Here is a 27641-nt window from a genome sequence, read left to right on the forward strand (position 1 = left end):
AATCAAGTGAGGCTATATTATCTGAATACAATACAGATCTACAGTAAAACATGTTTTGAATAAACAATGCAGCATGTCCGTGCAATAATGGACATCATATCGTGTACAGGGGTATTCAAAAAGAATGTTCAAAACTTTTATTCATGATAAAAAGATCTCGATTAGTCTGGCATTTTTCACCAGTAAAACAATATTTCAGAGTCCATGTTTTACTGTATTTCTGGTTGGGTTTTTCCTGATTGATATCACACTGTCCAGATAATCACTTCTTGCTGCACTATATGAGAAACTGTATACTAAAGCATCTAATCACTCCGTAAATTAACATTAGGTCACGATTTTTTACCTTCCTTTTTGGAATTCATATCCACCCAGAACTGCCGTGGATCTTCGTCGAACAGTTCACCAGTTGGCGGGGACCAATTTTTACGACCTGGGGAAAGAGATTCTGATTGGTCAGTAGTGTTAGATGCTTTCACAGAAGCTGCTACAGTAGGGGGCTCAGTACTGATACTAGGGGCTGGCTTGCTTTTAGTTTTTGCATTAGATTTTAATACCGTGTTTTTGCCATTTTTCTTATTATCTTCCTTGAATGTCACAGATCTAGTTTTAGAATCTTTGTCAATAGTATATGTGTATTTTGAAGGCCTTTCTTCATCATCATCCTTTGTAAAGGTTTTCTCCTTAGTAAATGTGTACTTAGCCGGTCTATCATCAGATTTGTCAGTAGATTTCTTAGCACTATTTTTTGAATCGGCTTCGTTTTCTATAGTATATGTATATTTTGCAGGCCTTGTTTCTGCAGAATCTGCTGGAATTATTTTCTTTCTTTCATTCTTCACCCCTCTCCCACTGATAGGTGGTTTCCCTACAACTTTACTAGCACTTGGTACACTAGGAGGCACTTTGGACTGAGCACTTGAGTCCTGCTGAGCAGGTCTAGTGGGAGCACTTGCTCTCTTGTCTGTCAATACTGGTTTGGCTTTGGTTTTGGCACGAGGGGGAGGACTTACAACAAAGTTACTAGGGGAAGGATAAAAAGGCCGGTAATTGCTACCAAACATATTTGGCTTGTTGTGGCGATTCAAATTGAGGTACGACTCTTCATCAATTTCTGATGCAAACCTCTCCAAGAGATTGTTTATGTTGGAAGTATTTTCCTCTCCAGAACGCGTTGACCCTGTGTTGAGGGCACCAATAGAATCAGAACTGGGGGGTTGTCCTGGTCGTCTGTTACGGGGTGTCCGATGATATCTGTGAGAACTTGGAGTGTGATTGGTAGGAACCGGGGGTCCACCAAAGCTAGGTTCATAAGTGGCGGTAACGGGACCATGTCTGTCATAGATAATTCTAGGGGTACCTTGATATGGATCAATTCCTTGATTGGACTCAACATAACCATTTTCCTCCTCTATTGACACCGGAATTTCTTGCTGGGCTATATTTTTATTTGGCCTTGACCACTGTTTCCTTCGCCTGCCGGAAGCACTGTCTCCAAATGAATGACTGTTCTCAATACTGGAGGAGACCTCATCTGAATTGTCAAAGGAAGTAAAAGAGTGCTCCCTGACTTTGGATCCAAAAGAATTGTACAGTTTTGGTACAGAGGTGTGTGTTTCGTTGATGGCCCATGAACCTCTCTTAGAGGGTTTTTCTTCTTCTATTGATCTCTTGTCTATAACCTTCCCCCATGTTTTTCTCTTTTTGGGAGGTTCTTTGGCTATTCTTGGTAAAGGATACCCCAAATTCCTTTGAAAGTTTTCCCCATTGCCATTCAAACCTGATTGATGTAATAGCTGATCCCTGCTTTTCTCTCTACCATAGCTATAAGCAAAGGGGTTTCCTTGACTTGGTTTAAATAAATCCTGTTTTCTGTTTAGGGCCCCTCTATTTGTCTGATGAGCTGAAATCTGAGGTAGATAAATCCGGGGAGATCCATTTGCCTTTACAGACATAATTAAGAAATCAATGTTTCCAAAGAAACATTCTTATACATTGTCCACACAGAAAAATCCATATCAAATGTCACACACTCATAAAGCTGTTCATGGTACAAACTTTACACAACACACCTTCTGATCCTACATTGTAAGTACAATTTCTCCTGACTTTTTCTACACCAGCTGTCAGAAAAAATCTATACGCACAATCCAATGTTATCATACATGGCTCGCCACATTTCCTAACAACACAGTAAACAATGGCAACATTTCAACGCTTCCACTTATAAATGACTAGCTTTAAATCTCATTCACAGTCAAATATCTAGGTTAGAATGGCAATACTTTCTTTTTCATTTTCTGTTTTCCCGTTTCATGTTCAGAGGTATTATGCAATGTTCAGGTAATATTCTAGCACATAGTTTAGATCACTCTCCAGAAACTAACAGACGAATGACGACCATATTTTGATATACAAACACAGAGAAAACTCCCCATGTCAACACTGAAGTGACATTTGGATTTAAATACTGCGCACGTTCCAACATACACAAAATATGGAATACCTATGGAAGCCAATTGAAGGAGAACCATTTTAAGATTAAAACTCGTTCTATCCATATATAATAAGGTCACAGTTTTAATCTTAAGAGATTTAAAAGGATTGCTCAACACAATTTAAATATCCAGATCCACTTTACATGTGACTAGCAAGGTAGGCAGAGCCCAGGGCCCTCATCTTCACTATATTTTTCTTAGAGTTATCAAATATTCAATGTCTAAGACAAGCATAGGTTAGTACATGCAGTTATAAATGCCATGCGTGAACATTTATAATCTCAAAGTTTTAATCATTGCTGAAGTTGAGACCCTTTCTTATAACTATGTAAATAACAGAAAGCCTAATCAATCGTTACAATAGATATTGAAAGTTTAGATGAAATAAATTATTCAATCAAAATATAAAAGCAGCCATCACAAACAAGTCTCAGAATTTTCAAATATAGCCCAATAAACCAGTTTTATAAGTAATCCTTTAAATTTTTTTTTACTGAGTATGCAATAAAGGCATTGTAGATTCACCAGATACAAAGCGGATACACATATTGGCATTTGACAAGCAAGGGGTTGATCTTTATATCTCCAAGTTAAAGTACATTTTCAAGTTTACTGATCATGTTGATATTCAATGTTGGAGACATAGTTATATTTCAAAGGGCTGTCGTTTGTTTTGATCTTTTTAATCAGGGACCTCCTATACAATTAATTACCTGTAATCTTTTCTCTTTTGTGTAAACAAACAATATACATCAATGATTTTACATCTAATGGGACTAGAATATAAGAAAATTTCCTTGGCTGATGGAGAGATGAGGAGAAAAGAAACAAACATTAAATAAAGATGTAAATAACACTTAATATTTGTCTGCTTTAGCTTATCAAATGTATGGTACATGTTGCAAAGTGTAAGGTAGAAAAATAGTTCAAGCAAAAATCAGTTGTATCAATATTTCCGGTGTGATGCAGCACATTCAAAATCCAAATAATATTTGGGAGATTCTCCCTCATAGCAGCTTTGAAAGGTTAACAGGTATGAAATATGATTTTCTAAACAAAAAAAACACTGCTACATTTCATTATGTATTCAACCAAGGATAAATATCATTCATCAGTTATTCCTGCATATTGTCAATGCACATGATGCACCATCCCCCTTCCTTTGATTACTTAGTCTAGTCATTGATGTACAGAACAGACGTTGCTACACATCACAGCTTCAAAAAGTGGTTGATATGCAATTGATTGAGAAATTTAAACAAGTGAAAAGCTGTCAATGTGACAGCAAACCGGGTTTTCTTTTATGTGAACTGTATCCATAATCCATGTCAACCCGTATCCAGTGAAATGGATAAGGGGAAAGGGTACCCTATATGCAATATTTTGCCAAAAAATGCTGGGTTTTTTTCCATAAATAATCAGAAATCAAAATCCTAGCAATATGCACACCTCTGATATATGTACAATTGATTTGCAAAAGAACAACTTCCTATCTTGAAAACTGTAGGAGGAGTTATCCGTAAAATGAGGGTACCCTATATGCAATTTTTTGCCAAAAAATGACTAAGTTCAAAAGCTGGTATTTTTTTCATAAATAAACAGAAATCTAAATCCTAGCAATATGCACACCTCGGATATATGTACAATTGATCTGCAAAAGAACAACTTCCTATCTTGAAAACTGTAGGAGGAGTTATCCGTACAATGAGGGTACCCTATATGCAATTTTTTGCCAAAAAATGACTTAGTTCAAAAGCTGGTATTTTTTTCATAAATATTCAGAAATCTAAATCCTAGCAATATGCACACCTCAGATATATATACAATTGATCTGCAAAAGAACAACTTCCTATCTTGAAAACTGTAGGAGGAGTTATCTGTACAATGAGGGTACCCTTTTGGCAGCAGCCCGCCCGCCATTTTCACCATTTTAATAACCGGATTTTTCCGTTGGAAAACCCAGTTAAAAAATAAATGCTCAAATAAGTAGAAAGAGTGAGTGAAGCCAGCTCCCTTTATTATACCAGTTTAATAAAAGTAATCTGGACAGGAATGAAAACAAATAAATCAATATTGAAAGGGTCAAAGAAAGTGAATAAGTTAGTGATATAAAGACACTTTGCCAGTACAGTGTATCAACAAATATGTACATATAAGTAAAAGTCACATCCTACCTCTGGTGTGTGCCTCCTCGGCCTCTGACCCTGACCTGTCAGAGGTCACCATGGGTCGCTGAATGTCCCTCTCCGAGTGGTTCATGGTCCGAGTCTCACTGCGAATCACTGGCCGTTCGCCAGAGGATGGGGAGGGTCCTCCATTTTGCCTCAGGTCTAGGGGTGGGACTCTGGGGGAGGGGGTGGGGGAGTGGGAGGGAGGCTTAGACTGGGAAGACCTGCTGAAAGCTTGTTCAAATGGGTTTCTGTGGGCATTGTCTGTGGAAGGTGAAGGGGTGGGGGTCAGGTTGCTTTGAGACTTTCTCTGTGAGGCTGACTTGTCAGACGTGGGAGATCTGGTGTGAATAACCGGTGACAGACTGATGGGGCTAGGGCTGTTAGCTGGGTCACGAGGTGACACTTTATCACCAATGTCCTTTAGAGGTATCACAAATCCATAGTCAAACACTTGGTTTCCACAACCTTTTTCTATGTTTCCATCAAACACAAGAATTCCACCCACAAATATTCGGGCATGTTTAACTCCAATATCCAAATCCTAAAATTAAGAAAAAGTAAGATGATTCAGTGATAGCAAAAAATTAGGCATATGGAATATTGTACAAAAAATACTGCACAAACTTACATAAAGGGTTCTTGTAAAAACGTATCTCGAGTAACGCTAGCCCAATACATGTACTGTATTTCAACTTTTATTTATGTGCACAAAATTTCTTTTTGGAGATTAGCACATATGTCATTATCAAGGGTAATTTTTGTTGTTAACAATTTCTTTCAGAGTACAAAAAGAGGGCTTGATCTAGAAAACTACCAAAAGTTGCTGTGAATCAGATTCTTACAGGTAAATAGTATCCAAAAAATTTGGTTATCAAAGTATTTTTTATGGACTCCATAAATATTCTGTTTCAACCCTTTTAGTGTCTAATTTATCCTTCCAATAAATTAATCACATGTATAATATATGTATGGCTCACAACAGTTATATGAAAGTGGAATTTTTTAATTATCTATTTTGATGCTATTTTATAATCTTTCTACTCTCAACAGTCAACAACATTGGTTTTGTATCCATTTTAATGCTCCTTGCCTTATCATATGAGAACAATACACTTATATCTGGCAACTACTGTAGGTATAAGGGATGAGGAATATGGACTAAATTGTGTTGGTAGGCAGCATATTACAGTTTTATTCATGATTTCTAACAGCAAATGAAATTTCAAGAGTATCATCAAAGGTAGGATAATCTTTGTAGCACGTGACTGACCGTGATGCTTTTGTTGTGGTTCCAGATCTTGATTTTGGACACCTCGGTGTTGGTTTTTTTCGTCTGCAGACTTATACAGATTTCTACAGGAACTGTTTTCCTGAATTTACAGCACCACATGTTCCTCTCCTTGTTCGTCTGTAATCACAAGATTTACACGTTATATTAGCAGTCACAAGATACATGCTTGATTGTATGAATTTGAGCTTTAATTTGTGATTTTATAAACTTATAGTGAAACACTTCAATTTTTTCCACTTTACTTTAATTATCAATTAATTTTCAATTTAGGTATTCAGAGACAAAAAAGATGATACACATACATGTAGTCAAAAAAGCATCAATTCAGCTAATATCGCATTTAGTTTGGAGCTTGCAATAAATGAGAATATATAAGAACAAAGGGTGAGAAAAACCATTGGTTTTCATAATAAGTACAGTGTGTAACTTTTGTTTTGTTTTCACCTTAATCACAGCTCATTACATTGTGAGTTTACCTTGGTTTTCCCATTGAACAGGACATCAATGGGCCCCTGTTGTTGCCCAGCACCATGAACTGAAACTTCTTCTTTACGCACTGGGATGACTTGTCTGTCCATGTCATAGAACTGAATCTCAGTTAAACCAATCAGATTTTTGTGACCCCAGTTAGAAGTCAGTTCAAAGTTCACTTCTATACTATTCTCACTGGGTGAATATTTTCTAGCCAATCCCTGCAACACAATTAAAGGAGAGACTCTGATAAAAACAGATTGTTAATATTTCTTTTAATATTTCATTTACCCATTAGGTAAATAATTATGCATTTGGAGAAAAATAAGATACCATAAAACTTATACACTGCATGACAAAATGCTTTACCAGGTAATCATAAATTTTGCAAAGTATTATCATCTTTTTTGTCATTAATATTTCTTTCAAGGGGATGGAGGGGGTGATTGGGATGTGGATTGTGAAGAGATGAGTTTCTAATTTCAAAATGTGATTAAAATTCACAAAAAGTTATGTAAAGTTAAACCTAAAACATTTAAATGAATGAGAGCATGGAATCCATTAATTTCTTATATGAATTACAAGGAGAAAATAAAATTAAATATTACGAATCACTCATAAATATTTTAAAAATGGTGGGCGGGGAACAAGATGTGATAGATAACTGACCTTTGAACTTTGATTGACCATGTTATTGAGTGGGTGTGTGGCCTTCACTGGTTTGGAAGATGAAGGATGATTTGATTTGTCATCATTTTCTTCAACAGAATTGTCAATCTTACTGAGCACTCTCATCAACTTCTTTTGTTGCCTGAAAATTAATTTTTGATTTATTTTAGAAATTGAAAACCATGCAGGTTACATTTATGTTCAGCTCAATTCTTTAAAAAAAAACCCTTTACAATGTTTGCAAAGAATAAGTTGAATTATTAAATGCCTTATTTTAAAATATCCATATGTTTTTGCAATGTTTTTACAATTTACCATACTCATTTGACTTGGTTTTAATCAGTAACTGCAATTTCTTACTTTGGTTGCATAAGAAGAACTTTCTTCATGACTTCCGAGATTCTGTTGTCGGCCAGGAAGCTCTCCTGCACACTTACACTACCGCCAACCACACTGGACTGGCTACTCTCTCTCACACTATTGCCAACAACACTGGACTGGTTACTCTCTGTGACGGAAGAGTGTGGAGATTTCCGAGTGGAGCGTGACGAGGGTCGTACTTCAGCGGAGGGCAGTGGAGAGGAAGGAACCTGGCCAGCGCTGGCAGGACGAAGTCTCTACAGAAAACACAAAACACACAGATACAGTTGATTATCTCATCTTACATATTACAACATAGGACCATATTCATAGAAAGCAAAGTACAGCATAATGAAAAATGTTTTGTCTTGATATTTTACTTACAGGCGACAAAAATTTAATGTTTCTCAGGCACCTCATGCTTACTTTAATTGCTGCAGTTTTGATTATTTCTATTAAACATAGGATTCACTCATTTGAAGTTAAAAAAAGAAATTGAATTTAAAGTTATTCCCCTTTTCAAAACATATCATAACAATAAAATTTCTGCACTGAATTGATGCATTGTAATTTTTGTCTCATGATGCTAAATTATTATTCACTAATTGACTAATGATTGCTTCAAATGCCTACCTCCATAAAGAGAACTGAGGTGTTTATAAATCGGGAAGCATTAGTAAATTTTAGGTTTTGTGGCAACAGTGGTACATGTACCTTTTTAGGGGTTGGGGTAGTTGATGCAGGGAAGTATGAACAATGAAATAAACAGAAGGCTGAGGTGTACTTGGGAAGCAGTAGTATATTCTTGGTGTGTTGTTCAGAGAGTGGTACCTTTTTAGGGGTTGGGGGTAGTTTTCTTGGAGCCTCTTTCTTGAGCTTGGATGCCTGTTCATTTTCTGCCCTCAGAGCCTCTAGCACTGCAGATGCCTCCTCCTCTGTATCCATGGCTGTCTTTGTGCGGACTCGACTTGCTGACAAAGGGCGATTGGATGGCTTTTTCTGGTCTACAATGTTTTGCAGTCAAATTAATTTGTAAGCTCATTACAACACAAGGCAATTTGCATTAACCCTTATAATGGAATGCCTCCTTTTAAGAACAAAAGCACAGAGATTTTTATTGCAAGCCATTGTATATTTACTAATAATCCCATAAAGTCACATGTTAATTTACACAAAACTTATAGATAAAATGGAGATAAAATCCAGAATAAACCTATCAACACATGTATCTATGTGCACCAAAAAAAAAAAAAAATACAAAATAAGACATGACTCTATCCATATTACAGCCATTCCAAGCAAATTGTATACATGTATTACATATACAGGTATTTGGATCTCATCAAATAATCACAAAAATGTTAGAAAATTCACTGTCTCTATAGATGATTAGCCCAAGCAAGATCCAATTTGAATTGTTTGTAATACTTGTACATAAAACAATTACTTGACTCTAGGGTTGGGGATGGTTTGGGTTTAGAGACAGGCTGTTCTTTCCTTTTGGACTTGTAATCTATTAAATCTTCGTCTATATCTTTTTTCCTTGCAGCTGACAAATTCTTCTGGACTTTAGCTAAAAACAAATATCAAATCTTTTTCAGTAAATCAGCCTTGTTTTAATCAATACAAAATACAAATTTATTAATAAGTAGTCCAGAATTTTCATCCAAGACCTGTTGTTTTATCCACTCAAGGTGCATACAGTTTAGTACAACCAATGATGAATTTCCTTATCAGTATATCAGTTCAGATTTGAGTTGAACCAAAGACTTACCCTTAGTGGGTGGAGCCTCTAGTTCTAAGACTATGGTGTCTGTGGGTTTGAACGAGGGAGGTTTGTTGGTTGGTTTGTCCCTGCTGTCTAGGCATACACTGTCCATGGCCGGGACCAAGTCCTCCTCAATGTCCTCCTCAGGGATGGGGGATGCCCTCACAGATTCTCCTTCATCCTGTTGTAAGTACAAGTGACTGTTAGTCTTCTTTTTTATTAGTTTGTTTTTATCTGCTTTATGCACTCTCTTTATTGAAATGTTTATCTTAAAAAGTGTTTCATGAAAATAATTAATATACTTCAAAACAACTTTTATTCGGGTACAAGAAAATATTGTCGAGTTTGCAAAAGCCTTGTTGTGAATATTTTTTGCTGCAAACCAGTCCTTTAATATCTATATTCATATACCTAAGATTACACTATATTTACATACTAGTATGTGAGATTATGAATGTAAGTCACAGTAAGCAGGGAATCAGTTTATCACGGGGTAGCCCAAAAATAAAGTTTTCATAAATTAAAGTTGGTTAATAGTATATATATTCCTTACGTATCACAATTTTTTTTAATCATATGAATTTTTAAATAGTTCTACACTGATTTTTTAATATTTAATAATCTGTTTCATGTTTTTTTTTGGGGGGGGGGGGGGGGGGTTTTGGGTAAGATTATAAAAAAGTACACTACAAGCAAATAAGATACTGTAATTATCATTATCAACCAAAACAGTACATCATATATGTATGACCAAAACAATAATACCATGGGAAACAAATCAATGGGACCTTAGGAACAACAAATTCATCTCAAAAAGATTTTTGTATTGACAGTGATTTATAATTTCATTACTGACACTACATTACAAGTAGTGTGTCAATCAAGTACTGTAAACAGCACAAATGTTTAAAAGCAGTAACAAAAATGATTGAAGCACAATCTTGAACATAACATGGGAGAAAATCTACAATACATGTATATATATACCAGGTACTTTATCTATTAAAATAGAAGCTATTTCATTTTTCCTTTTTTCCACTTAAGCTAATGTATGAGTACTCTTTTAATATTCAAAATTCAAAAACCAAACATAAAGTGAATTTATTTTGCCATAAATTTTTGTGATAGAGGGTAAAAATAGCAAGTTTAACTTTGTTTACAGTATACCAAAGCTTGTTTTCTCAGCATTGGCAGGTAATGGTCATTCAACATGCATCTTTAAAAGATAATACAAGTATAACACTGCAGTAACTGAATTTGTTCACCAAACCCTCACAATCATTCACAATGAGGACTACAATAACATAAACTCAAACTATATACTGTACATTGCATGCAAAATTACAACTGAACAGTCATGTTTTCCATCTTAACCTGTGACCATCCATTTTGATCCAAGCATTCTGGGATATCTTCTTCATCAGACAAATCCTATAATGACGATTTTTGAGATTGGTTTTTCCAATAGTTTATTAAATTCCTTCAGATGAAATTTTTCCTCATGATAGTAATATGGTAGTAATAACTGCATGTCTAACCAAATTCTTTTTAAATAATATTTAGAAATTCTTACACTGCTAACTTCCTTCGCCAAACTTTCTTGTATACTTCTATTCATGGCAAGGCTTTGTCGAAGTTTCTAAAAGGAAATTTTATCACAGTTAGAGCAACAGCTTTTCCCTTGGTTTCATACACAAAGAAATTAAAATAATCTGTACAACCAAAATGCTTTTGATATAATGAGGACACAAGAGTTGAACCCAGACAGTGACTACATCCTACAATGCCAGCATACCTTTATATCGGCGATACTCAGCATAAGTTTCTCATTCTCCTCCTCATCTTCAGAATCAGACTCTGGGGGTTTGGGTTTGGTTTTAGAGGTCGTGGTTTTTCTCTGCTGGGTAGGTGGGGCTGATTTCACAGCCCTCTTTGGTTTGGAGGAGACATTCTTTGGAGGGGTAGTCTTCACCGGGGATTTATTGAATTTGGAAGCATCAATTTCTATCTCACTATCAGAATCCTCATAAAGGTCTACAGAGTTTAACTAAAAAAACATAAAAAATTAATTTGTAGGCAAATATCTTTTTAGTGACTTGTGATATACATATTTCAGAAGTGATACTTTTATAACAATATATTAAATACATATAATCAGAAGAATTGATGATGTACCTTATTGTCTTTTTTGTCCTCTTCCTCACTGTCCTCAAAATCGTCCTCATAATTTCCTGTTACTATCTCTATAAAAAGAAAAATTAAAATAAAAAGAATCAACATTCCATTAGTAATCAATTATTAACTTTATCATATTACATATATTGGTCTGTATTTTGATTGATATACATTCATTTTTCTCATCATACTGAAACATTCATCAGTGCTAGTGAAGATCGTTCTAGTTTATAACCTTGATTTGAACTTACAGCCATCAAAACATGAGGGATCTTTACAACATCAGCATCTACTGCAACAAGACATCTGGGGTTTATAACATCCCATGATGGGATTAATAAAGCCCACAACACAAAGATCATCTATTCTCCCTCAACTTACAACAGTAGTGAAGTATATACTGGTCAACTTATTTTTCTTGACATATCTATAATTTTTATTGGTTATTTACAAAATGATGAAAACTCTTGCCTTCTAAATGTCTACTTTACTTTCATTTTATATTTATAGTCAAATTCAGTATTTGAAAATAGACCTTAAACTTACCTATACTTTCTGTAGATTAAAACAATTTGAAAAAATAAGTATTGATCTAGAATAGACTGAGACATTCTCTCCATCAACTAGAATAGAGATGTTTTTTTTACACCAGTGATTACCTGGGGCCTTGAGACGACACCGCTCTCCCCGCTCTGTTTTAATGTTGACTGATCCAGCTAACCAGTTTCTCCTTCGCTCTCGAGCTGGGGCAGTTTTTACTCGATTTTTCTCTTCCATCTTCCTTTTCTCCTCGGCAGCCAGTAGATTTAGATCTCGATGGTCTATAACCCTTTTCTGGCGAATGTCTACAAACCAGATAAGAACACTGAAAACTTGGAAATTCAAACCAAAATAACATCAATTTTAGACTATTGCATGTGCATGCTAAAATAAAATAATCTAAGCCCAACATATAAATAACATTCTTCATTTTTTTTTGTATGAAAAATAGACTGAGTAAAATCCTACTATGACCAAAAATTGTTTAAATTACATGCACATGAACATTCATATTTGTAAATACAAGAGCATAATACAAAATTTAAATAATTAAGATTATATCTTAATAAGAATCAAAGCCTATCCTTCAGCTATCAAGCAGTGAATATCTAGGAATACCTGGTTCCTTTTTTGCAAATGAAGGACTTTTATAATTTACATTGTACACCTTTGTAAATTTTGGATGCATTATATTATGGCTTTATACACTTAATTACATTATACAAAATGGTTATAGCAGATCTACATACTTATAACCAAATTACACTGGAAGTGTATATTTAATTCTAATTCCAATAAATAACATTAATTTATTTTAATTAATTAGCTCTGATGTAGTGTGTATACCTCCAGCAGTTTTCACCCTCTGTCTGTCGGTTTCTGGCTCTGGGCTCTCCATCCTCTCCTCATTTCGAGATGATGAAGGGTGTCGCTGTTTTCCTGCATTTGCACCACTTACGTAAATAGAAAATCCCTGTTCTTTTCTTTCATTTTCAATCTGTCTCTTGCTTTTCTTTCTCATTTTCTTCAAAAGCCTAAAAGATACATACACCTGTAATTCTCTGCTAGAATTTTAGGTAGGGTAAAAAGGGCTTTTTAATATGCACTTAGGTTGCTTGATTACTGTAGATGAGAGCTCAATAGCACAAATTTGACATTGTTTACTTTTTTTCAAGGGGGAGGGGTCATCAGATGCATATGAGTGATTTTTTTTTCTGCTCATAAATCATAAGCTATAGTCCAGGACCTTATACAAATATTAACTTTGGATCAAAATAACAATTGCCCAATGTACAAGAATAATTATCACACATCAGTGCTTTTTTCTTGTATAAGATATTTTGAATTTTTCATTTCCTTGCACTCTACACAACTTACCTATTTCTCTCTTGTAACAAAATCAAATAGTCCTCATACCCAGGCAACACCTCCTGCATTGCTGCTTTCTAAAAAAAAAATTACAAACGATAATTTTCATTAGCATTACAAAGAAAATTTCACCCTAATGGTTATATTCAATAGATCTTTAAATATGAAAGCATATTAATAAATACTTTACAAATTAGGGAAAGCTGTGAAACAAACTTTCAATCAAATTATAACTAAAGAGAATAATATTTACGAATGACTCTAAAATACATTTACCTGCATATTCCTCTTCTGTTCTTCACTAGCAGCATTTTTTTTCTTGGAATAACCAGACCCTATTAAAAATTGCAGAATTCATAGTCCTTGTTTCAAAATTAATCTGAGATCTTTCTAATGTAAAATTTAATGAGGAAAATAATTACCGGTAGATAAAAAACAAAACAAATTTAAGAAAAAAAGCAAAGAATTCATTGAAGCTAATTTGGGGAATATTTTAAAGAATCTGCAATATTGTATCACATTAAACAATAGTGTATCATATCATACAATACTATATCATAGGAATCATGTTATATCATTTAACAACAAACACATCTATCAAGCAGGTTTGAGTGAGGTAGGAGATTTTTTTAGCATCCTTGATAATGGAGACCAGGCTCTGCATCTGAAGCTACCATACAATTCATTTATATTATAGTTAAATCAACTATGCAAGCTATTATCTATGAAACATGTGACCTGTTCCAATAAACTAAACCTCATCCATCATCCAAAACCTATGGCTCAGATTCAGCATTCAAGCCTGTCTGGTGCATCAGTATCATAAGATGCGTCATCCTGGCAAGTTTAGTGAAGTTAGGACCAGTAATAACTAAGATATCATCATCAGAGGGCACCTGTTTCAAAACTTTAAACAGCTCTTAAAACCTTAACCTCTTCCAGCATCCAAAACCTATGGCTCAGATTCAGCATTCAAGCCTGTCTGGTGCATCAGTATCATAAGATGCACCATCCATGCAAGTTTGGTGAAGTTAGGACCAGTAGTAACTTAGTTATTGCTATCAAAGGGCACCTGCACCAAAAACTTTAACCTGCTCCAAAACCTTAAGCTCCTCCAGCATCCGAAACCTATGGCTCAGATTCAGCATTCAAGCCCGTCTGGTGCATCAGTATTATAAGACAAGCCATCCATGCAAGTTTGGGGAAGTTAGGACCAGTAGTAACTTAGATATTGCTATCATAGGGCATCTGCACCAAAAACTTTAACCTGCTCCAAAACCTTAAGCTCCTCCAGCATCCGAAACCTATGGCTCAGATTCAGCATTCAAGCCCGTCTGGTGCATCAGTATTATAAGACAAGCCATCCATGCAAGTTTGTTGAAGTTAGGACCAGAAGTAAATTAGATATTGCTATCAAAGGGCACCTGCACCAAAAACCTTAACCTCCTCCAGCATTTGAAATTCAGGATTCAGATTCAGCATCCAAGTCTTTCAAGTCCATAAGTAGGTCCAGATGCATCATCCATGCAAGTTTGGTGAAGATAGGACAAGTAATAACTTAGATACAGGACCTGCAACAAAAACTTTAACCAGGTCCAGACGCCGATGCCGACGCCGGGGGTATGGCATAAGCTCCCCCTGACTTCGTCTCGATGAGTTAAAAAGTACAACTGAATGCAATTTACCTTTAATAAAGATAAAATTCCATGAAAAACACAAAAATATCACTTTTTAAGCTTCGTCCAAACATCCAACTTCGAGGATAAATAACTTTCTTAAATGCAAATAAACCCTAATTTCGTGCAAATATGATTGATAGTAAATTATATCCTAAATCTTTAAAAATATGTTAGAAGTCTGCCAACAATGCAACACTAAGCACAATGATTTCCTTTGGACCCCACGTTTTCATCGAAAAATTGCCATATTTTGAACAAGTGCGCATGCATAGACTCCCAAATTGGAGTCCAAAATGCTTGCAGAAATTCACTTCCGTTGACTCCGTTTTGGGAGTCCGCCTAGACTGATTAAGATGCATGATCAACCACTGCTGTACATTTACATTCAAATTTTAGTCCTATTTATAAATGCATTTACAATGTTTTCATTTTAGTGAACGCAGAAACTGCAACCACTGGGAGCTCTGACAACAATGCCATGGTGAAGAGAAAATTCGAACTATTGCTTTCTTTGACATACTGAATTTTGAGTCGTCAGAACTGTACCCACATTTTTATTCATTCAGCTTTTAAATATGCACAGTTCTTTTTTACTGGTGCCAACATAGAGATGATAGACAATAAACATGATATACATATTCCGTACAACTCAGTTGAACTCGTCCAGTGCAGCACTGTAAACATATCAGATGCTTTTAATGAAGACAGTGATTATATTTTTTAAAACGTTTTTTTCGTGTGTAAGAGGTATGCATGCTAGGACCCTAGCTTTTACTGTAAGAGATTTTAGGAGATTTCTGTGTAAATGGGTTAAATACTGTGTTGTTTGAAATGATTTTTTGTGAATAAATCATGTTAACACTTACTATCCATTTCTGCACTTGCTTTGTCAGCCAATCCCGTGTTTTCGTAACTTCAACTTGTTGCTGTTTGGAATAGTTTACATTGACATTCCTCCATTGAAAAATGTTATTAATCAACGCATGCGCGTTGTAAAATTGTTCTGGGTCATTCGAAACCTTGCCATTTCAATTAAGAAATATGAAATTTAAAGAGTACCGAAGACGTCGTTAATAGAATAGCTTGAGAACTGAGGAAAATGGAATCCCGAAAAAAGAAGCACGAACACATTTTGAGCTACGAAAAGATCTTATGGTAATATCCGATTAATATATCAGTGTCATTCTATTTTCATGTGTGACAAAATCCCCATTGTTGACCCCCACTCTTAACCATTTTGTATGTCGTTGGTTTGGATTTTTTTAAGTATTAAAAAAATAAATACATGACACTACCAGCTGACTACCTATTCTCGTTTGAGAAGTGGCATAGCCTACATCGACTTCTCTTCGCAAGCCCTCATATTTTGATTCTGGAAAACGGGTAAATGTCAGAACAGAACCGAAGACGGTCTATGCTTCGACTCATGTTTCCACTCCAGTTGCCCTGAAATATCGTAACAGGCCTACTATTTCTACATTTTAAACATTAATGCATCCATATATCACAAACAAATCAACAATTACCTGCTGTCAAATCATTTTCTCAACTTCTATATGTAACTTCTGGATTTAGGCTATGCCTTTCCACTTCCACTGCGACCCTCTATATATGCAGCGAAGATGGATACTAATCATTTTTATCTGTTGATTGAGTATTTAAAATCAAAAGCGTGCATTATTAACAGCATATTTATTCCACTAACCCCCTTAGTTTTGGCAACTTCATTTTCTCAGAAAAACACAAGAAAAAGATCATAGTGAATAATTAAGAGCATATCTAACTTCTTTGATTAATTCAATCCAATTTCAGAGAGATAATTTTATTACAATAATAATATAAACTGGGTTGGAACAATTTACACTTAAGTGTCCAGCCCAGTTTATATTCATAAAAATTCTGTAGCAATTGAATTCTATAATATTAGTTGTAAAATATATACATGTATATTGGTATGATATATGTATGTATTTTAAAGGAATTGTTTTTTTTTTTCATTGTTTAGTGAGGAAGAACTTTTCAAGCACAGAAAGCCATATGATAAGACTGTCCCTCAGAGGGGAGGTGACAAAGACTTCTCCCCAGATGATTCTTGGCTGCAAGCCAAAAGACTAGAAAAATTCTATGAAGAGAGGAAAACTGTGTTAGCAGAGCCAAGGGTAGAAAGAGTGTAAGTAAAAGTTTTTATCTTGCTAATCATCAAGGTTTTTCACAAGCTACCGATGTACAAGCACAACAGAAAACTCTTTATGTGCCACAGTAAAATATTTAATGTCCAAGTAACATTTTTTTGTACATCAGTATTATCCACAGCATGTCATTAAGATCTGCCAATATTACAAAGGTATATTCGGGTGTCAAGGGTAATTATTCATGTAATATAAATTAAAAACTTTGTAAATGTTAATCCCAAAACTTGGTTCTGTCTGTCATTATGAGAAAATACAAGCATTGATCTCCTAAATTGCTGTTGCCTCATTTTGTGCCCAAAATATGGAATAGCTCATGCACAGTTAAGGGTAGGTTTTTACCCTTTGGCTGGAAGAATTTCAGTGCAAAGCTTCCAACAAACTATGGGCATTGCTTAATAATTTTATATTCATACATGCAGCCCCATTTTTGATTAACTTTTCAAGATGGGTACATTATTAAGCAATATGCAGTATTTGAAGGTTCTGGTCAGGTCAGAAACACATGGTCAGTCTAACAATCACTTTAATAGCATGTGATCGGTAAACAAAGAGATAATAATGTACTGCATATTCAAACTTTATACATTGATGTTAAATATTATAGAGGAAGTCTTGTGACAGGGGAATGGAATCCAGATATCCAGTTAGTGGAACTTCACAAAGAAATGGTATTAAAGCAAATGAAATACAAGTGTATAGTATAAATAGTAATTTTTTGTATTATAATAATAGGTCAGTGCCATGTATAAGGCAATATACATAAGGAGCAACACTTTTTGTAACAAGACAACATTTTTTTTTTAATGCACATAACCAAATCATTTAATTCCACATACTTTATACAGTCAAGTATATTATTGTTCACTTTATAGGGTAAATTTTGGTCCACTATGGGATTTACAGACAAGAGCAAAAAATGGTTATACCCAGAGGAGGCATTATTTCTAATGGAAACAGTATGCAGAAAATCTCTCTCTCTCTCTCTCTCTCTCTCTCTCTCTCTCTCTCTCTCTCTCTCTCTCTCTCTCTCTCTCTTTACAATACATGTTTGGTCAGAGTTTAGAATACCAACACATTCATGACCTATTTTTAGAACACTCTTGACGTTTGGTATAAAGGTTTACCTGTCAGCATTCAACAGGCCTATACCGAGTTTCTGAAGAATCTTAAGTTTGAAGAGTATCTGGTCTATGCTCATCTCAGAAGAATTGGATATGTTGTTCTCCGCCATAATGGGAGGTAAGGTTAACTAGTTATACAATTGATATCATGACCCACTGGTATTTGGTCTGTGATATCAGTGATAGATATCTGAGATTTCAAAAAAGGTAAGTCTTATAGTTAGTATAATTTCATTTATTTGCATACCTAGTGATAACGCATACCAAATACTTATGCTTGAACAAATACATTTAAATTAGTTACTGACTAGCTTGCCATTACAACTTGAACAAAAATTTCATATCAGATTAATAGAGCTTATCAGAGCATATCAGCATAAAAATACAAGATACAGTTGGTTTTTGGGAGTTGATTTTAATCAACTCTCCTATGCAGTTACTCTGGCAAACCAGAAGTGAGAAGGGTTTGGACCGGGACATACTAAAGACCTGAAATACTAAATACCTGAAACTTTATATAAATGATATACATGTACTTTTATGTTTTACGTCAAATAAAATAACTTTATATGTGTGAGTATTGTATTTGCATATGAAATGTGGCAGAAAAATATCATGAAATGACATCCTTATGAATTATTTATGCAAAAATATAAAAGATTTGAAAATTTGAATTGACCTGAAAATTTCAGCTAACCTGAAACATGATATAAAAGATTCATATATATTTTTGCATCAAATTAGATGAGTATATGTGGGGTTTTACCATACTATACATGTAACTCGGAATTCTTCTTGGAAAAGCCAAAAAAATTCATATTAGAAAAAATGTGCGCGATATTACTCATATACAGCTAAGGAACTACTTGCCAAGAAAAATAACATATCGTTGATTTTAGCATAAAAATTATCAATAAAATCAACTCCCGTCAGTACTTTGATTTTTTTTATCAGCTAGGGTTTCATCAGTACCTGCAATTAACTGTGGTTGATATTGAATCAGGTTTACATAGGTTACAGTTTTTATTTTCACTTTGATCACAAACATAAATTTTATTTAAAAAAAATACTGGGCATATCTAAAAATTGGACAAAAACACTGAAGCAATATCATCTACCAATATCAGCACTGCAGAATCCATGTCAGCTTATGAAGTTGATTTGGCTACGGTATATCAAATAAACAGCTTGTATATATACGGTACCATATGTAATACTCTGTATTATCACTAAGTACCATGTATTATGAATGTTAGATTAAAGCTCAGAATCTGTACAAAATTAATCAAGTACTGAACACAGGCAAGGTAATTGGCCAAAGCATAATTTCATTACAGACTGTGCTATGTATTCTGTATTTTTAGGTTGTTGAGTACAAAGTATGAAAGAATGATTAAACTTGACAAACACATAAATTTAAAAAAGAGAAAGATGAAAATGAAACAGCAGTCTGTCTTCGTGGAAAATGTACAACAGGATAGCACTCCACAGAAGAAAGTCAGGCTGGGAAATAGTACAGACTCAGTAGAAAATTGTCCAGTTGAAATGCAGGTTGATAGAGACACTGTAACTACAGGTGGATTGTCCAGAGAAAATGGAAAGTCTTGTTCACAAGGATCATATCAGTTAAGCCAAAGGGATCGTCTGAACAAAGATGAATGCTTCAGAACTATTTGTAAGGAGTCTTGGAATAAAAAAGAAGGAAAAATAAATCAATCAGAAGATATCCATTTCAGTAGGAACAAACAAACAAATGTTGAAAGGAGAACTGATTCTGAATATTTGAATGAGGGAGAAAACTCTAAACAGACCAAATACAGTGAGTGGAATTTTGAGGATATAAGATTTCCGGATATTGGTGTTCCTGGGGATATACAGCTTAAAGGAGGGATTTCACAGAAGTATTTACCCAAAGGAATTCCTCCTTTGTCGTGCGAGAAGATCGACAAAGAACAATTAAAACAGAAACAGAAATCCCAGAGGAGAAAAGAGACTGAGATCAGGTATGGTCAAGATCTAGACACGATGGATCTTAACTTTTCATGTGATGTCTCTCAGCCTGTCAAGAAAGTTAGTGCTTCCAACTGGAAAGAGTACAAAGAGAGATTATTGGAATCATTGGAACATAACAGTTTTAAATCTCCTGTAAAACATTTTTGGACAGATGGAGTTGTCCCCCTTATCAGACCAGAAGAGGCTATAAATACATGTAAGCATATGATCATTATTAAAGAATATTTATTTCAGATATATTTAAAATTTTTGCTTCAGATTACAAATGTATGTAAAAAACAATATCAGTAAATATGCCTGTAAGTATCAAATACAAGTCAAATTTTGTGTTGTCCTACTGTTTATGCATTACATGAATATCCTTTAATTGGGTCATGAAATACTTTCAAAAGAAGGAAACAGGTTACAATATTTTCTGTATAAATCAATATCTATTAGTAAAAGAAATGTACATATATTTTGAATTCACTACAAGAAAATATTTTTAACTATATATTCATGAAAATTAGTTTCAGTGTTAAAGAAGTTACAAGTCATACCACAGTGGGAAGGAAACTCAGTGGTTACGAGCAAGTAAGTTTAAATGGACATTAAACCACATTAATAATTGCACATGCACTATCAGCAGAAAAGTGCACATACGAGCTTCGCTTTATATAACTTCTTTTGTTTGATACACATTTTCCTGATGACCTCATTGATTTCAGTGAGAGAACATATCCTCTCATGAACTCTGTCCTGGATTTCTATTTTTGTCCCTTTTTGGCCAATTCTCAATAATGAATACACATTTTTTTAATTTAAGAACTATTTTATTCAAGTACAAGTACTATACATAAATACATTGAAAAGGATTGAACAGAAGCCTTTTTAGCTCACAGAGCTTATGCTACCGGTATATCCCCGTTGTCGGGGATTGGACCTGGTAAAGGTTTTTGTTGCAGGTCCTGTATCTAAGTTATTACTTGTCCTATCTTCACTAAACTTGCATGGATGGTGCCTTTTATGACACTGATGCACTTGACGGCTGAATCTGAGTCAAAGGTTTTGGATACTGAATGAGGTTAAGGTTTTTTTGAGCTGGTTAAAGTTTTTGGAGTAGGTGTCCTCTGATGATTATATCTTAGTTATTACTGGTTCTAACTTTACACCAAATTTGCATGGATGGTGCGTCTTATGATACTGATGCACTCGACAGGCGGAAATGCTGAATCTGAGCCATAGGTTTTGAATGCTGGGTGAAGGTTTTGAGCTGGTAAAGTTTTTCAAGCAGGTGCCCTTTGTTAGACACTTCTTAGTTGATATTGGTTTAGTTTTCAAATTTGAATAGATGATGCATCCTAATTATGATTCTGATGCCCTTCACAGGCAAGGATGCTGAATCAGAGCCGTGGGTTTCAGATGCTGGATGAGGTTTAGTTTTTTGAAACAGGTCATATGTTTAATAGATGGTAGTACTATTTTGAACTTGCATGGTTGATTTAACTATTATGGTATATAAATGAATCTCAGTGGTAGATTCAGATAGAGCCTGATCTCCATTACCAAGGATGCTTAAAAAACTCCCATCTTACGAAATGGTTTCTCTTTGCGGCATTGCCATAGACCTACAGAAACAGCTAGGTAGAAATGCTTTAAAGTATTCCAAATCAAAATTCTTGGACTTTATCATTCTAGTGAATAAATGTAGTTTGGACACAGAGGTATTCATGAATATTGAAATATTATGCAAAGAGGTGCCGAAACAGGAAACTGGAACAGAGCATATTAAACCAAAAAAATATTATTAAATTCAGTATTATTATACCACTATTGCACATTGGGGTCTTTTAACTGTAGAAATATTTTAATTTTTAAAAAAATATTTGCAGTACAGACACTAAGAAGGATTTCCCCAAAGTTTCCTATGATGTTTACAAGCCTGATGCAAAGTTCAGAAAATCTAGTCCTGGAGTTCCTGACCATAGAGTCTGCATTGTCAGGTAATTCTACTGTAGTGTGCATTGTCAGGTAATTCTACTGTAATGTACATTGTCAGGTAATTCTACTGTAGTGTGCATTGTCAGGTAATTCTACTGTAATGTACATTGTCAGGTAATTCTACTGTAATGTACATTGTCAGGTAATTCTACTGTAGTGTGCATTGTCAGGTAATTCTACTGTAGTGTGCATTGTAAGGTAATTCTACTGTAATGTGCATTGTCGGGTAATTCTACTGTAGTGTGCATTGTCAGGTAATTCTACTGTAATGTGCATTGTCAGGTAATTCTACTGTAGTGTGCATTGTCAGTTAATTCTACTGTAGTGTGCATTATCAGGTATTTCTACTGTAATGTGCACTGTCGGGTAATTCTACTGTAGTGTGCATTGTCAGGTAATTCTACTGTAATGTACATTGTCAGGTAATTCTACTGTAGTGTGCATTGTCAGGTAATTCTACTGTAGTGTGCATTGTCAGGTTATTCTACTGTAATGTGTATTGTCGGGTAATTCTACTGTAGTGTGCATTGTCAGGTAATTCTACTGTAATGTACATTGTCAGGTAATTCTACTGTAGTGTGCATTGTCAGGTAATTCTACTGTAATGTACATTGTCAGGTAATTCTACTGTAATGTACATTGTCAGGTAATTTTACTGTAGTGTGCATTGTCAGGTAATTCTACTGTAGTGTGCATTGTCAGGTAATTCTACTGTAATGTGCATTGTCGGTTAATTCTACTGTAGTGTGCATTGTCAGGTAATTCTACTGTAGTGTGCATTCTCAGGTAATTCTACTGAGTGTGCATTGTCAGGTAATTCTACTGTAGTGTGCATTGTCAGGTAATTCTACTGTAATGTGCATTGTCAGGTAAATCTACAGTAATGTAAATTGTCAGGTAATTCTACTGTAGTTTGCATTGTCAGGTAATTCTACTGTGATGTGCATTGTCGGGTAATTCTACTATGATGTGCATTGTCGGGTAATTCTACTGTAGTGTGCATTGTCAGGTAATTCTACTGTAGTGTGCATTGTCAGGTAATTTTACTGTAATGTACATTGTCAGGTAATTCTACTGTAGTGTGCATTGTCAGGTAAATCTACTGTAATGTTCATTGTCAGGTAATTCTACTGTAATGTGCATTGTCAGATAATTCTACTGTAGTGTGAATTGTCAGGTAATTCTACTGTAATGTACATTGTCAGGTAATTCTAATGTAGTATGCATTGTCAGGTAATTCTACTGTAGTGTGCATTGTCAGGTAATTCTACTGAGTGTGCATTGTCAGGTAATTCTACTGTAGTGTGCATTGTCAGGTAATTCTACTGTAATGTACATTGTCAGGTAATTCTACTGTAGTGCGCATTGTCAGGAAATTCTACTGTAGTGTGCATTGTCAGGTAATTCTACTGTAATGTGCATTGTCAGGTAATTCTACTGTAATGTGCATTGTCAGGTAATTCTACTGTAGTGTGCATTGTCAGGTAATTCTACTGTAATGTTCATTGTCAGGTAATTCTACTGTAATGTGCATTGTCAGGTAATTCTACTGTTATGTACATTGTCAGATAACTCTACTGTAGTGTGCATTGTCAGGTAATAAACTGTAGTGTACATTGTCAGGTAAATCTACTGTAATATGCATTGTCAGGTAATTCTACTGTAATGTACATTGTCAGGTAATTCTACTGTAGTGTGCATTGTCAGGTAATTCTACTGTAATGTACATTGTCAGGTAATTCTATTGTAGTGCGCATTGTCAGGAAATTCTACTGTAGTGTGCATTGTCAGGTAATTCTACTGTAATGTGCATTGTCAGGTAATTCTACTGTAATGTGCATTGTCAGGTAATTCTACTGTAGTGTGCATTGTCAGGTAATTCTACTGTAATGTTCATTGTCAGGTAATTCTACTGTAATGTGCATTGTCAGGTAATTCTACTGTTATGTACATTGTCAGATAATTCTACTGTAGTGTGCATTGTCAGGTAATAAACTGTAGTGTACATTGTCAGGTAAATCTACTGTAATATGCATTGTCAGGTAATTCTACTGTAATGTACATTGTCAGGTAATTCTACTGTAATGTACATTGTCAGGTAATTCTACTGTAGTGTGCATTGTCAGGTAATTCTACTGTAGTATGCATTGTCAGGTAATTCTACTGTAGTGTGCATTGTCAGGTAATTCTACCTTAAAGTGCATTGTCAGGAAATTCTACTGTAGTGTGCATTGTCAGGTAATTCTACTGTAATGTGCATTGTCAGGTAATTCTACTGTAATGTCAACATGGCAGTTCAATTATTGCAGATGATTTGAAAAAGGGGGTCAGTTTAGAATGTAAGGCAAGCATTTTGCCCTGAAAAAATTTTGACCCAAAGAAGCTGGGTCCAATTTCTAAGTAGATATTTTGTTCCAGATTATAAGATATGACTTTTGACCTCAGCTGTCTTGGACCAAAATGTTTCTGAATCAGAATATTTGGTCGAAGAATCTTAAAACCAATAACACTATTGCCCTAGATAGTTGTGTTTAGTACGTGACTTTGTTATAAAAGCACGTATCACATTTTAAAGAAACTGTCACTCATAAATGCATGTAGTTACAAACAATAAAAAAAGTAGGTACTGCAGTAAGGGTTTTTTTTTTTTGATTTAGTAAATATATATTATATTTGGTTTTGAACAGAAATGTTCTGAAGTATTCATTGTAGTTTTCATAGGTAAAAATTTCTTCATAAATATCTGTACAACAAAGGTGCCTGTATGTCTGATTTGAATCTTAGATTACATTACATGCAATGAAAAGTTATTGCTATTATTTTATGTAATTGAATCGGTATGATGTTTAATTTATGAAATACTTTTTTTATTGGTAGGAGTGAAGAAGACCCACCTTCTTTATCAAGCATTACATCTCTGTATAGTTACTATGACGATGAGGTTCCACTTCACTGGGCAGTAGTGGATGATGGAGAAATCGCATTCTATTCTTTTGATAATGTATCATTTCCTACTCAAATCTTTAAGGGTTAAATTCTGTAACTGAAAAAACAGGAGTATACATGTATGTATGTTAAATGAAATAAATATTGTTGATTCTCTTATTTTCACTTCAATTTTTTACTTGTTTTCTAAAAAGATGACAGGGAAAGCAACTCGGACAAAATGATAATTCATTTTTTCTATAGCTTGTATATGTAAAATTAAGTAAAAAGTTAGACTGTCATTAAATAACTTAGTTTACTTTACATTTGATGAAACTGTAAGGTTTTGCAAGGGTTGGATGAAAATGTGTTTGGATAAGTTTGTTCCACGTGTTTATCTATAGACTAAACAAAACATTACCATGTTTGTCTCAAAAACATGCATGTGCTGCTTGTGGAATTCGTATTAAGATTTTTCAGCTGTAACATTTTTATTCTATAAATTTCCCCTAGAATAACTTTTATGACACTTTCCACAAATGGAATCATTTTCCTTGACTTTCCTACCCAACACCAACGACGAACTTACCAATATGTAGCATATTTCACCTCCTTGAAAAAGTCTGCAATGTGGAGCAGTAGCTCTGTTATTAAGGCCTTGCTCTGTGGGCACCATATGGTGATCAGTCTGTCCATTCAAGGTCACGTGTCCAGAGCATACCTTTTCTCCCCTTGCTCCAAGCAGGCTCATACTTCACCCACAAAGTGACTGTGATTGAAGGTTGTGCAGTAATCTAGAACCATGTTTCTTGGTCTAAGGTTAAGGCCATAGCAGAATTATATATTAAATCCTTGTCCAGGGCAAATCTTCTCTCCCCCTTGGTCTAAAATGGTTCATACTTCCCTCACAGAGTGTCTATAGTCAAAGTGTGTGCAGTGACCTTGAAGAAACTTGTAGGTCAAGGTCATATAAGATTTTTTATGCAAAAATTCTTTTATTTCAGAGCACATGTACTTTCCATGTAGCCCTATTTGACTCATACTTCACATCAAAGAGCTTTTGAGGAAAGTGTGTTGTGACCTTGAACCCATTTTTAAGGTCAAATGTGAAGGTTATAGCAGAATTATATGAAAAATCTGGATCATACATCACCTACATGGTGCTTTTGATCAAAGGGTATGCAATGACCTTGAATGATGTTTGTAGATCAAATGTCATGGTCATATTGAATCACACAAAATCCTTGACATAGAAACTTTGTTCAAGGTCACTGTACATCCTTTGACCAAAAGCACTCTATGTGTGAAGTATGAGCCAGATTGGACAAAAAGCATATATTTACATTTTCCAGTGTCTTTGTCTGTGATACCACTTCGTATTGATTTTGTACTATATAACCCATAATACAAATGACGCCAAATTGAGGAGCCAGCGGGGTTTGCTTATTTATATTTAGATATTTAATCGTACGATGGCTTAAAAGTATATAAGATATAAGGAATCATTCTTTGAATATTATGAGGTGATAATTTCGGTCGGGGCGTGATCAAATTACATAAAGCCCTTCGGGCTCTATTGGATTTGATCACGCCCCGACCAAAATTATTACCTCATAATACTCAAAGAATGATTCCTTATTCCTTATATAAAATCGTCCAGGTGGAGGTTAATAAAGTAGGACGTTGTGCAGCTCGTTCCTGGAGATGTTGACAATAACACATGTTGGTAAACTATTCCACGGCCTGGTGGTCGCTGGGAAGAAGGAATGTTTGTGTCAGATCAGGCGCATGCATTGACGCAAATATTATCACTAGATATTAATAGGTCTATAGGGTTATGCTGGGTTTTGTATGTTCAAGTAAAATATACAATGAAATCAAATATTTCTTTCCTCGACATAATAAGGACACTCAAGGAAAAAAAAACTTGATTAAATTTTATGATGAAAACGACAATTACCGCAAATAGAGTTATCTTTCACATAGTTATCATGTAAAATTTGCGCTACATAATAAATATACAGCGTCTCCTTTTCGCAATAGAAAAATTAGTAGTAAAACGAACGATCCCTAGGCGTTTTACATTGAGAAATAGCTGCAAACATTGCAAATAAATAAAATTTCATCCTTATAATTTTTATCTTTCTGATAAGATAAGGATTCAAGATAACAAGCAGAATCGTCATTAAATCATGCTTGCTAGCATATCAAATTATGAATAATACAATTTATTTTTATCGATGAGTGTAAAACGGCAGCTTTGAATTTGCAAACACTGTGAATCAAATGCAAATTAAAACACATACAAGTACATTGTAAATTATCGATTTAAAAGTGGGGAGGGGGCAGACTCATCCAAAATATCTTAAGCAAATAAAAAGAAAAAAAAGGCAGTTTTCCTATAAATCTTAAAAAATTAT

The 27641-nt window shown here is 34.7% G+C and overlaps 2 protein-coding genes across 9 annotated transcripts in view; one reads left to right on the forward strand and one right to left on the reverse strand.

The window, feature by feature from the left end:
* LOC105329111 (katanin-interacting protein) overlaps positions 1-15976 on the reverse strand; it is a 34911-nt gene extending 18935 nt beyond the window's left edge. For 5 of the 8 annotated variants that reach the window (XM_066067611.1, XM_066067610.1, XM_066067605.1 and 2 more), the window contains exons 1-18: positions 15857-15976; positions 13588-13646; positions 13321-13388; positions 12790-12977; positions 12063-12248; positions 11404-11471; positions 11024-11275; positions 10802-10867; positions 10603-10659; positions 9235-9409; positions 8908-9033; positions 8292-8464; positions 7461-7717; positions 7101-7242; positions 6437-6652; positions 5940-6077; positions 4673-5210; positions 347-433 (exon numbers count right to left, since the gene is read on the reverse strand). In XM_066067611.1, coding sequence (XP_065923683.1) covers positions 347-433; positions 4673-5210; positions 5940-6077; positions 6437-6652; positions 7101-7242; positions 7461-7717; positions 8292-8464; positions 8908-9033; positions 9235-9409; positions 10603-10659; positions 10802-10867; positions 11024-11275; positions 11404-11471; positions 12063-12248; positions 12790-12977; positions 13321-13388; positions 13588-13646; positions 15857-15863 — 2803 coding nt within the window. In that variant the 5' untranslated portion in view covers positions 15864-15976. The remainder of the gene's footprint in view (positions 1-346; positions 434-4672; positions 5211-5939; positions 6078-6436; positions 6653-7100; positions 7243-7460; positions 7718-8291; positions 8465-8907; positions 9034-9234; positions 9410-10602; positions 10660-10801; positions 10868-11023; positions 11276-11403; positions 11472-12062; positions 12249-12789; positions 12978-13320; positions 13389-13587; positions 13647-15856) is intronic. The other 3 variants (XM_066067607.1, XM_066067608.1, XM_066067609.1) reach the window with 3 other exon arrangements.
* A 22-nt stretch (positions 15977-15998) lies between these two features.
* On the forward strand, positions 15999-25407 carry LOC117684891 (tRNA-splicing endonuclease subunit Sen54). Its single transcript, XM_034458855.2, has 9 exons — positions 15999-16145; positions 16996-17160; positions 17787-17850; positions 18055-18138; positions 18276-18421; positions 19668-20512; positions 20826-20889; positions 22188-22298; positions 25174-25407. The coding sequence occupies exons 1-9, from the start codon at positions 16090-16092 to the stop codon at positions 25328-25330; spliced, it is 1692 nt and encodes a 563-aa protein (XP_034314746.2). The 5' UTR covers positions 15999-16089; the 3' UTR covers positions 25331-25407.
* Positions 25408-27641: the final 2234 nt, after the last annotated feature.

Source organism: Magallana gigas, chromosome 7 (genome assembly GCF_963853765.1).
Source record: "Magallana gigas chromosome 7, xbMagGiga1.1, whole genome shotgun sequence".
In the NCBI taxonomy this organism is placed as follows: Eukaryota; Metazoa; Mollusca; class Bivalvia; order Ostreida; family Ostreidae; genus Magallana; species Magallana gigas.

Coding starts and splice junctions, on each gene's coding strand:
- LOC117684891 (XM_034458855.2), top strand. CDS start 16,090: ATGGAATCCCGAAAAAAGAAGCACGAACACATTTTGAGCTACGAAAAG. Junction 20,890..22,187: donor AACTCAGTGGTTACGAGCAA/GTAAGTTTAAAT, acceptor AAATATTTGCAG/TACAGACACTAAGAAGGATT. Junction 22,299..25,173: donor CATAGAGTCTGCATTGTCAG/GTAATTCTACTG, acceptor TTTTATTGGTAG/GAGTGAAGAAGACCCACCTT.